General features: G+C 34.5%; 1 protein-coding gene across 1 annotated transcript in view; it reads left to right on the forward strand.

The window, feature by feature from the left end:
- The window catches only part of LOC129752899 (regulating synaptic membrane exocytosis protein 1), a 243,286-nt gene that overhangs the window by 82,061 nt on the left and 148,143 nt on the right, over positions 1–13,082 (forward strand). The window contains exons 8-10 of the mRNA XM_055748687.1: positions 5–219; positions 12,245–12,369; positions 12,425–12,632. Of these exons, the coding sequence (XP_055604662.1) occupies positions 5–219; positions 12,245–12,369; positions 12,425–12,632 (548 nt within the window). The remainder of the gene's footprint in view (positions 1–4; positions 220–12,244; positions 12,370–12,424; positions 12,633–13,082) is intronic.

The raw sequence follows: 13,082 nt of genomic DNA on the forward strand, positions 1-13,082 counted from the left end.
TCAGGCCTGACATACCTGCTTTTAAAAGCAACCAAAATAATGCAATCGTACCTATATATCAATGTCCTGCATTGGAAGATTTGGAGGCTCCTAGAAGACAAACTTCATTAGATGGAGATGCTATAAAAATTGTTATTCAAGATGTAGATTCTGGACCGCTGTGCGCTTCAAAAAGACGGATCGTATTGCATAAAGACCCAGGAGATAAAGCACACAGAAGTATGTAATTCTAGTTTTGATATCTCTAAATAATGTTGATTTTGATGTGATGCCTTGTGCTTATGACCATTTAGAAACAAATCTAACATGATTTCAAAACAGAAGAATACCGATTATGTGTTCAATTATCAAAAGCAGGATACATTTTCCAAACAAACATAATTTCAAGCTATCAGAAATAAAACTAACTTCCTCACTTACTTTATTGCGAAAAATATTTGATTTCATGTTAATTATACATCGAAACGCAACTTTTACATTGCTTCGATTAAAGTTCTTTGAATTTGTATCCGAAATTAAAATTATGTACTACACACGGTTAAAAAGCTCTTCCATATGACAGATTTCTGAAGCCGTAATTTCACTAAATCAACATCGATATCGACTAAGAGCAAGTTCACTGGTGTTGGGAAAAAGTGGTAGAAATGTTGACATTTTGAAACTTTTACCACTGACTGGACAGTCGATTTCGTTTTCTGAATAATTTACGCACTCTGGAATCGATAGTACGCAATATCGATTCCAGAGTGCGTATCGATTGATTTGAAGAAATGCTATCCCAGTTAGAATGTGCCACCCGACTTTCGCAAAAAACCGGCGCTTCAGACGATAAAATCGTGCAAAACAGGTACATTTTTCCTACAGGGCATTTCTATCGAAAAAATTGTAGGTTCGCCACCTGCCGTCGATATTGCGAACCTGCTAAATTTGACGAAAAAAATTAGCCAGAAAATGATCGAATTTTTGTTCTAAGTGTCCTGTCAGTATGATCAGTGCTTTTACCATGCAAAAATGTTTTCAAGATCTTTGAGCGTTGAATTTCTTTACAGCACTGTTTCTATTTCAGCCGTATGTGATAGAAATATTGCTATTTTTGCATCACAGCATACGAAACTACAACACGTGTTGTAAAAAAACTTGAAGGCCACAGATCTTGAAAATGTTTTTGCATTGCAAAATTTTCAAAATGTGCCAAAAGTGACAAAATTTCTACCCACTTTTTCCCAACACCAGTGAAGTTGCTCTAACAAATTGGCGTTATTGTAAAGTTGATTCGGCTGTACACACTCAGAAATTTAAAAAAATATAAATTTTTATGTTTTAATTACTCGGACTCGGTTTTAATTACACTGACATTAATATCCAGAAATATTAAAAATAACTATTTCAGTTATTCAAATTTATGCACCCGAATAATTTCTTGGCGTGTAATGATCCAATGCATAAAATTTAATAACCGGGATATTATTTTGTTCAAACAAACGCTTTGTGATTTGTGCGTTTGAGTCCCAACTAAACGGGTATGAGCACGTGCTAGATTCTCCAGTTAAAAAATGTTCCTGAACTTGACTGCATGCAGATTCCATTCTTTTTGAATGTGTGGCTAAATCATCTTTAAAATGATGGAACAGTAGCAGCAAGTAATTATTAACAGGAAAAGTGCATCTGTTTTGTATACGATATTGACCATAGAACTTTTACAAAAATTAAACGATTTTCATTTGCTTTTTCTGTTTATTTCTGCTTTAAGCGTTTGGTTTCATTTCGATTTCCACCACCAGATGTAACTGCCGTAGAAGTTTCTCAAAATTTAAATAACCGGGATATTTCTCGACGATAATATTTCGGTTATTAAGCCTAGTCCACACTATAAAGCATGAACATACATGAAAAATAATATATTTATATTTTTGTCATTTCTGAGTGTAAGTTATTCCAATATTCACATTAAACTATCGACTTTTAATGGGAACTATTTTTCTTTCAGCGTCATGGTAACTCCAAGCTAATTTCGACCACAAAAATAGAAAAAATATATGCGTTTCATTAAGAAAAATGATGAAAACGAAAATCACCTACCTAAATTAATTCCTTTTCAAATTTTAGATCTACGATTTTATAAATTTAGGGGAAATATCTGTTAAAACAGACATCTTATTGGATTTAAGTATCGCTAGATTAGCCATATGTCTTTTCATGGCAACGCATAATCTGATGGTTGGCTTGATCGTATTTTCGAATCAGAACCGAACAATCATATTTATGTTCATATAAACACGTAATCTGGCTGATAAATCTATATATCTCCGAGCATGTAGGCACACCCATGTAACTTATCAAAAATCCTTTCTAGACGCTGAAAAACCTTGTACACCCTCCATGGGGGTCAATGGTTTGAGTATCCAACAAACAACGTCAACGTCTAATAACATGTAAAATTATCGAAGCAACCGTTGTTCGTATTCGCACTGTTGGTTTCATTTTTAACATGCTTGTTTTTATGAGCAAATAGAATCCCAATTAAGTATTCAAAGAATGAGTTTTTCCTCGAAAAGAGTAAAATAAGAAAAGCTGAGTTTTTGTTTAATTCAAAATCAATTTAAGTGTTTTCAGGATGACAATATTAGATTACCTATTTGTCTGAAAAATGAATTAAAATATATTTTTACCATTCAAAGTATAGTAGATGTACAGTGCTAACTTTTAACAAATATAGATTTTATGCTGATTTGTTTTTTCCCAAGACACACTTTGGTTTCCAAAGCTAGAAGCATGAATCTTGTTGCACGGAACTCTTTAGGTGCTGTTCAGATACCACGTGAACAGAAAAATAAGATTTTTGACCCCCTCCTTCCCCTCCGTGGATAAGCGTGGACATTTGTCAAGTCCCTACCCCCCTCCCCGGATGTCCACGTGGACAGATTTGAAATTGTTTTTTTTCCTAAATCTAATTTGACAGTTATAAAACACTACATTTGGCCAGTTTTGTTATTGAAATAGCTGACTTTGAATAAAACGAATAACCATTTCCTGATATTAAATAAATGAAACTTAAAAATATCATATTTATCCCTTGCTTTCAAGTGGTAACTATGCTACTTATTGTTTAAACTAAAACTGGAAAGCTTTGCAATTTTAAGATCTTAATATTTATTCCCCTTTAGAAAATATTTTGGAATTAAGTATGTCCACTTGGACATGACCGAAACCCCAATCCCCCTCTCCGTGGACATTTGCATAACCCCCTTAACTTGTCCAAGTGGTATGTGAATGGCCCTTTAGATGGCGATGCCTATACATTGAAAGTCCATATAGAATAATGATTGTTCGTGGAAAAGCCTTCTTCATTATCTTGAAGTGACGTTATCTTTGATGTAGGTCTGTACGACAGATCTACTCCCAGCTGATCGGCAAAAACGCAATGTCGAAGATTAAGATGCGGCAAAAAAAACTTTGATGGAGCCGTCTGTTGATGCGCTCCTGATGGTGAATGATTTAATTTTAACCTTCCAAAGTCGTTCGGGTCAATATGACCCGAAGCGCACATTCAAATCATCATAACTCTTCGAGAAAAAATCGCAAAAATTTGATTTTAAAAACCTCCCTGGGGAATCACGAAATACACAATCTGTAGTACCAGGCAACTTCCTGTGACCACCGGAAGTGCTCCCTCAAAAAAATCCGTAATTAGGCTGTTCGGGTCTATATGACCCGAGAGTTTGCGTACGTTGCGTGTTTGAGCGTGTTTGAGCCGTAACGTAAAGGCAAACGCTTAAAGCAGAAATAAACAGAAAAACCAAACGAAAATCGTTTGATTTTCGTTCATGTTCTATGGTCAATGTGCATAATTGACCATAGCATAAAAACATATGCATTTTGCTGGTAATATTACTTGCTGCAATTGAGTCCATCCTTTTTAAATATGATTCAGATAAATATTTGAAGAGAATGGAATCTGCATGCAGTCAAGTTGAAAGGCATTTAGCAACTGAAGAATCTAGCATGCGCTCATACCCGTTTAGTTGGGACTCAAACGCACAAAGCGTTTGTTTGAACAAAATAATATATAATTTCTCGGTTATTAAATTTTATTTATTTATTTATTTATTTATTGAACATGTAGTGTAAGGTAATTCAATTCCTTTTTTAATACTACATTTAGTACTGCTAAGTTTGTATTCGAAGATTCCTTATAACTTTATGCATTGGATCATTACACGCCAAGAAATTATTCGGATGCATAAATTTAAATATCTGAAATAGTTATTTTTTAATATTTCTGGATATTAATGTCTGAGAAATATCGGAGTTATTGAAATATAATAATTTTCATATTTTTTTCATTTCTGAGTGTAGAGATTCATTAGAATCTCCTCTTTCGATTGACATACATTTTGTGTGGTGTTTTGAAAATTTGTGGCAACGTTTTTCGAATTTACTGAAAGCTGCCAGATTTCAACCAGTTTGGTCCACGTTTTCAACAGGTTGGTGTACAAATCTCGCACCCCTCACGTAGCTGCGGGAGAAACAAATCATGTAGCTCTCTTTTTGTCGCTCACCAAATCTACCACCCAACCCAGCAGCAGGAGGAACTGCCGTCTCGCCGCGTGGTTTGTTGATTGATTGTGCTGATTGCTGATGCTGATAACGAAATGAATGCTTTATTGTTGTAGGAATTGCTTGATTCTTTTTTGATATTTTATTTTAATGGATGGGCAACATTTCTAAAATTCACGTCCATTATTTCAGATTCAGATTACAGATTTCAGATTGCAGATTTCAGCTCCAGATAACAGATTTAAATTTCAAGATCCGATTTTAGATTCAGATTTCAGATTCAGATTCAGATCTCAGATTTCAGATTCAGATTTCAGATTCAGATTTCAGATTCAGATTTCAGATTCAGATTTCAGATTCAGATTTCAGATACAGATTTCAGATTCAGATTTCAGATTCAGATTTCAGATTCAGATTTCAGATTCAGATTTCAGATTCAGATTTCAGATTCAGATTTCAGATTCAGATTTCAGATTCAGATTTCAGATTCAGATTTCAGATTCAGATTTCAGATTCAGATTTCAGATTCAGATTTCAGATTCAGATTTCAGATTCAGATTTCAGATTCAGATTTCAGATTCAGATTTCAGATTCAGATTTCAGATTCAGATTTCAGATTCAGATTTCAGATTCAGATTTCAGATTCAGATTTCAGATTCAGATTTCAGATTCAGATTTCAGATTCAGATTTCAGATTCAGATTTCAGATTCAGATTTCAGATTCAGATTTCAGATTCAGATTTCAGATTCAGATTTCAGATTCAGATTTCAGATTCAGATTTCAGATTCAGATTTCAGATTCAGATTTCAGATTCAGATTTCAGATTCAGATTTCAGATTCAGATTTCAGATTCAGATTTCAGATTCAGATTTCAGATTCACACCAGGATGACCCACAAACATCTGATGGAGGGAACGGAAACACCGGTGTGCGATGCGTGTGGTGTTCAACTGACGGTAAAGCACATTATTATGGAGTGCTTGAAATACAACGACAGCAGACAAGTGCTACCGGTAGGCAGCCTGGCGGAAAAACTTGAAAACGTTCGTTCCAAGGAGAAGAAAGTGATACAATTTTTAAAACAGTGTAACCTTTTTAGTGAGATCTAAAGCGTAAAAACAAAACTTTTAGAGGGTGAAAACAGAAGGTTAATCCCTCATTAAATAAAACGTACAAAAAAAAAAAAAAAAAAAAAAAGATTTCAGATTCAGATTTCAGATTCAGATTTCAGATATCAAATTTCAGATTTCAGATTCAGATTTCAGATTCAGATTTCAGATTCAGATTTCAGATTCAGATTTCAGATTCAGATTTCAGATTTCAGATTTCAGATTCAGATTTCAGATTCAGATTTTCAGATTCCGATTCAAATCCGATTTCTGATAAAAGTTTCTGATTAAAATTTCAGAATATTTGTTACTTGAATCATAGATTTTGTGTCTCCTGCAGTAGACACTGCTTGAAATAAGAGAAAAGAATCATGATAACATTCAAAACAAATGTATCACTGAAGAATTTCAATGATAAAATATCTAAAAACATTCAAGAACCTTTTTTCAATTTGGAAAAATAATCTTTCTCTATTTTAAAATCAAAACTTTTACTACGCAAAGAATCATCAGCATCAGCACAATCAATCAACAAACCACGCGGCGAGACGGCAGTTCCTCCTGCTGCTGGGTTGGGTGGTAGATTTGGTGAGCGACAAAAAGAGAGCTACAGGATTTGTTTCTCCCGCAGCTACGTGAGGGGTGCGAGATTTGTACACCAACCTGTTGAAAACGTGGACCAAACTGGTTGAAATCTGGCAGCTTTCAGTAAATTCGAAAAACGTTGCTACAAATTTTCAAAACACCACACAAAATGTATGTCAATCGAAAGAGGAGATTCTAATGAATCTCTAGGTATATAAAAAGTGACCAATTTGAGTTCAAATTTTAGAGAAATCACGCTAACAAAATCGCGTAAACCCACCGACACGAGGGGGAGTTTGAAAAATGACAAAAAAGATGTGAGTTTCATTACCATATACTGAACAACTGAGATTTTTGAGGAACCAACTATGTTATACGAAAATAATAATAAAATTAACGAAAAAAAACTAAAATTTGAACTTCATTGGTAACCGAGATACAGCAATGCAAAGCCAAAATTGGGTGACTTTTTTGAAGTAAGAATTTTTTCTACCGGAAGTTCCGGGATAGCGGCCAAAACTTCCTTTGGACCACCAAAAATTTTTACATCCATGGATAGCGTTATTCTTGACAATTCTAAATATTATAAAATCAGCGCAATATTTGGAACCTGTCTCAAGTTATAGGCATTCTAAAAAGAGCTTTTTTTCGGGACTTTTTTCATTCGGAATCAGCTACTGGTGATTTCGTAAAATATTTCGACTTTATTTTTCAATATTGAGAAACTAGAATAAATTATCTATACAATGAATTAAAATTCATCGAAATCGGTCAATATTTGCGGCCAGGAGAACGAACGTAAACTGCAGGTAAAATTTATCAAAAATAGATTTGTACGAAAATTTTGCGAACGGCTTTGGAAGGTTAAACAAATTTGACATACAATAAAGTGAATGTTTTCAACATAAAATATATAGAATTATTCTTATTAGAAAGTGATTTACTGTTTCCATAAGAATCTCTTATGAAAAGCAACAACCTCTCATTGAAGTAGGCGTTCATCTTCAGAATTCATTCGCGTCATAAGACAATCTTATGAATTTCATTAACCCTCATCCGCATTAGATTTCATTACCCTAATCAGCACTTGTGGTGTCAATTTGACACCACAAGCTCAAATCGTTATAACTTTTGGCGTAATAAATCGATTTAAACAAAACTTACATCAAAAGAAACCTTGTAATGTCAGTGAAATATGTTTAGAACATTATATATAGCTAAAGTTACTAGTTTTCTCGTTATTCAGCATGAAAGAAAAAAAATCCGAAAAAACATGCCTGACGAAAACTGCTGTAGTTCATATGTTACACGTCCAAAAAAATATTTGCCTTATGCATATGAAAGCTGAAGTTAATGCCTACATCATGAAGACAAGAAATATTTTTTTAAATTTTTTTTAATGAAATGGTCACAAAAAGTTCAAAAAAGTGGTCTAAAAACCTACTTTTCATTCGATTGCTAGTAAATACTGTTTGAGTGATGATAGAGTTTTGAAAAAATATGACTACAAAATGAATTAAAATTCCAACATTTTGCTGTCTTTAGATTTTTGATGCAACAAAAATTTAATTTACTGGAATTTTTCAAAGTTCACTACTTTGCGCGATTTTTTTACAAATTGAAATTTCATCTGTTTTTGTGGTCCACCGTCAGGTTGTACCCGGATTTTCAGTGCTTTTACTTTGTTTGGACCAACCAAGAGTATATTCATTGGAAAGCACATTTAATCTACATTCTAGTGAGGTGCTGCAATTCACGCTGTGAGATTTCACAAAAATATGAAAATTATAAACGTAAAATCATTCCTGAATTTCTAGAACTACAAGCACCTCGTCCAGCAAAACGTGTTTGTTTGCTCTCCGAGTAGGTACGGTGGGTGGTGATTCGGGCAGAGAGCGAAGCCGACAGACGAAATAAAGATGCGTGTCGTGCATTTCTTGGTCTGTCGGCTCTGCCCGAATCACCACCCACCGTACCTACTCGGAGAGCAAACAAACACGTTTTGCTGGACCGCTGCTTGTAGATCTAGAAATTCAGGAATGATTTTACGTTTATAATTTTCATATTTTTGTGAAATCTCACAGCGTGAATTGTAGCACCTCACTAGAATGTAAATTAAATGTGCTTTCCAATGAATATACTTTTGATTGGTCCAAACAAAGTAAAAGCACTGATAATCCGGGTACAACCTGACGGTGAACCACAAAAAGAGATGAAATTTCAATTTGTAAAAAAATCGCGCAAAGTAGTGAACTTTGAAAAATTCCAGTAAATTCAATTTTTGTTGCATCAAAAATCTAAAGACAGCAAAATGTTGGAATTTTAATACATTTTGTAGTCATATTTTTTTTCAAAACTCTACCACCGCTCAAACAGTATTTACTAGCAATCGAATGAAAAGTAGGTTTTTTAGACCACTTTTTTGGACTTTTTGTGACCATTTCATTTAAAAAAAATTAAAAAATATTTCTTGTCTTCATGATGTAGGTATTAACTTCAGCTTTCATATGCATAAGGCAAATATTTTTTTGGACGTGTAACATATGAACTACAGCAGTTTTCGTGAGGCATGTTTTTCAGATTTTTTTCTTTCATGCTGAATAACGAGAAAACTTGTTACTTTAGCTGAATATAATGTTCTAAACATATTTTACTGACATTACAAGGTTTCTATTGATATAAGTTTTATATGAAGTTCAGAATAATTCAAACGACTTAAATAGATTTTACTTCTGTGGTGTCAAAATGACACCAAAAGTTGGAAAAGGGAGTTTTTTTGTCCAGGCTTCCAGGGTTCTCCATAAAAAAAGTAAAGATGCAATATTGAAAAACTTTTGAATTCATTTAGGGTCCCCGAAAAAAAATTTTGTATTTTGAAGCTTCTGAAAAAAGTTACAAGCCTTCAAACTTGCAATGGTGTCAAAATGACACCCTAATGCGGATGAGGGTTAATTTTTCTTATGACGCCACTTCATAAGAGAATCTTATGGCATACATAATAGTATTTTTCTGAGTGCACAAATGGCTTGAGTAAATTCGATGATTCCACGACGATTGTTTAATTCTATATGCCCGCCCACACAGGATACAAACATATTTCACGCGAACACAAACGATTGGTGGCGAAAACAGCAATAGCAACAACAAAACCCCCTCCATCCCGGCTGGGGCTGAGTAAAAAGCCTGGATTTTGATTGCCCGATTTTATCCGGGTTTGCCCGGATATTTGATAAAAAAAAAAAATTTGAAGCAGTCCAGTCCGCCCAGTTGCCCGGATTTTATTGAAAAATGCCCGGATTTTGTCCGGATTTTTTCACTTTATTTGGCAAATCAGAAAAATAATAAAGTGTGTTGTAAAATTTTGCAAATATAATCATGAAAGGTTTTTTCGAAGCTTAAAATACGATTTAAAATCTGTTATAAATGTTGATGTAAAAATTATTTTTTTCATTCTTTTTATCTTGGTTTTTGTTGAGTAATTTCTGAGCTTTGACAATATTTGCCCGGATTTTGCTCGGATTTTTGGTCGTCAATTTACAAATGAAATGCCCGGATTTTGCCAGGTTTTTATAGAAAATTGCCCGGTTTGTCCGGCCCGGATACGTGCTGAAAAAATTCTGGCAACCATAACCATACACCTGCAACAGAGAGTTGTTTGTACGACTAAAATTTCGATCCGGACCTATTTTACTCAAACTGTTTGCGCGCTCATTCAAACAGTCCCATACACGATGCGAATCGTATTCACAGCGAATGTCATCGAATTTCATCGCATTTGTACAAATGGTGTGTAGTCTATGGCCTTAAGCGGACCACAGACTACACAACATTTGTACAAATGCGATTAAATTCGATGAAATTTTGTCGCTGTAAACACGATTTGCATAGTGTATGGCACTGCTTGAATGAGCGCCCAAACGGTTGGAGTAAAATCGGTCGGGATCGAAATGTTTTGTACAAACCATCCTCCCAGCCGGGGTGGAGATGTTTTTTTTGTTGCTGTTGCTGTTTTCGCCAGCAATCGTTTGTGTTCGCGTGAAAAATGTTTGTATAGCGTGTGGGCGAGCATAGATCAAACAATCGTCGTGGAATCATCGAATTTGTACAGGCCATTTGTGTAGTCTATTGCCCGCTTAAGAGAAACCGCAAGCGGAACGGGTCAAATCAAACCAAATTTCCGAGCTGCCAATATAAACGGGGCAGCAATGACGTGTTGCATAGGGAAAAATGAAAAACGAATTGTCTCCTCTTAGCATTGGGTACTGATTCAAATCTGAAAAAATAAAATGCTTTCAAATCATGCCTTCAAGCCTTCAAAACATGAGAAAAGTTTGAGTCACCTGGAAACCGTATATATGACATGCATATCGCTACTGAAAAATCTAGCACTTGTCAACATACTGGTTAGCCCTGAACTCAAAGCGTTTGTTTGAGAAAAAATATCGCTGTTCACATCAAAAATTTCTAAAAGTATACGGAATCTTAAACGAAGTCTTATTTTCCACAAGTGCAGTTCGAGAAGATGTAATTTTCAACTCCTTTTGATGTATTAGTCTGTTTTCAAAAAGTTCCAGAATCCTTCAAAAGCTGGTAGGTTAATGAAATGTGTTATTTAAAAAGAATGCTGATGCAATAACCCGGTTTCTCTTCATTGCAGGAAGATCAGATTTTCCGCATCGGCAGTGATTTTCCGGAGCAGTTTTCGCCAGGCACAGGTGACGATGACCGAAAAATAATGATTTTCTGGGACGAATCGAGGATCCTGGTGACGCTAATAATCTGTACATCACCATGCTGGGAATCATCGGATGAAACAAAATTCCAGGCTGACGTTGTTCGTGAAGTCATGATATCATTTTAGGTTAATTTTGGAAATATATACGAAATTAAACAATTAGACTACAGAAAACACCTGAATACATAGCAAACATTTCTTATATTAAAGAAAATAAATCTTAAAATTTACATCCCTGTGTATTTTTGTACGACGGCTTTCGTCATCCAATTTCGTGCATTTTTTTCGATCTAAATTTACACGCCTCAAAAATTACATTCTTGAAAAAAAAAAACATCGTGATAGAATTAAACATCAAAATCGGTGTTTCGTTTTCGTGCATCATTTTCGATCTAAAATTACAATTTTTCTTGCTGTGTTGTTAAATTTTATGCTTTGGATCATTCCTCAACAAGACATGATTATGAGTTATTTCTTCTTAATGATTTTAGTTCATTTTCACCATAGAAATAACCGAATTCCTGAACCTGAAAACAAATTATTTTCATTTTTTATCATTTCTGAGTATACAAATACTCGTTAGACCCGAATGACACGGGTGGTTAAATGGTCTCTAATGAATTATAGTAATAATAATAACTATAAATACCTCCTTCTACTGTTTTTTTTTTAAATTTTCTGATTCAAGAGCAAATCTTACTTGTTCACCTTAGAAATAAATGTTGGCCGAACCATATTCGAGGCGCCGTTTAGTGCAAAATGCATCGATCATGAATGGTAATTTAAAAAAAATACCAAGACAAGGAATCGAGCTCGAGTCTTCTGATTACCTCTCCAACACCTTACCAATAGGCTAAATCGACAGATGTAAACTAGTCAAACCGTACCCTATAATACAGTTGACTTAATAGAGTTGAATTCGCTGCTAGATTCTATTTTCAGCTTTCGGCAAAAAAAAATTAAAATGCATTTCTAAACGTTTTTATCTGCTTTTTCAAGTTTCAGTAAATAAGTCAATTTTTAGTGTTCAAAACAATGATGTAACTTTTTTTTGTGATGGTCCACATGATGTAACTCACATATTATAGCTGTTTTCTAAGGTTAAATACATAAGCGTTCTTCTTAAGGTGACCGACCATATGCCCTTATCTCCCCTGCTATCACTTTTTATAATTTCCCAACGGACACGAAATGAACTTTTTAGTGTCTGAACAAGATCCAGTGATGATTTATTCAATTATTTGTACAATTTTGTAGCCCGTGGCTTTGGAATGCGTGTTGTTGGTGGAAAAACTGGAACAGACGGAAAGTTGTTCGCATACATAGTATGGACTGTACCAGGAGGGCCGGCCGAGAAAGGTGGATTACAACAAGGAGACAAAGTATTTTATTTGGAATTTAACCACAACATCAATTAAAGAGTAATTTTTCTCAAAGATTTTAGAATGGAGTGGAACCTCATTGGTTGATCGCAGTTTCGAAGAGGTTTGCGCTATAATGGACCGAAATTTGGATGTTATTGAACTGCTTGTGGAGCATGCCACTGACTATAGAATGTGCGACTTATTAGATGATGGAACCACCGGGAACTCTACCATTCAATCGAAGATTCCGGAAGCATCAAACCTTGGATCCAACTTATCTGGTAAGTCAATTAGGAACCTTTGAATATCTACAAACTCGCTAAAGTAAACATCCTAAATTTCTTTTATCTTATACCCCGATAAATTTATGAAACCTTTCTAAAATCCTTGTATTTGCTTTCAAGTTATCAATCTAAAATGCAAGCGATATTTTCCCGGTTTTCCCGATTAAGATTTTATAGTTCTCCCGGTTTGAAAATACACAAATTATATTGTTTCTCGGGGTTTTTTTACAAGAAAGATTTTTTTTTAATTGAACGTAGGCAAGAATACTTAAAATTTCATGGTGATTTTTTTTTTATATTTTCAAAGAAAATAAAGTAATAGCACACAGAACGGAGAAAAAACATGGAGATTGTGATCCGTAAAACAGGGTAACTTTGATCACCGGGCCGGGGTAACCTTGACTAACAAGAAATTTTCCTTTAAACAAGAAAATTTCCTGATGCAAA

The sequence above is a fragment of the Uranotaenia lowii genome, chromosome 3 (genome assembly GCF_029784155.1).
Source record: "Uranotaenia lowii strain MFRU-FL chromosome 3, ASM2978415v1, whole genome shotgun sequence".
In the NCBI taxonomy this organism is placed as follows: Eukaryota; Metazoa; Arthropoda; class Insecta; order Diptera; family Culicidae; genus Uranotaenia; species Uranotaenia lowii.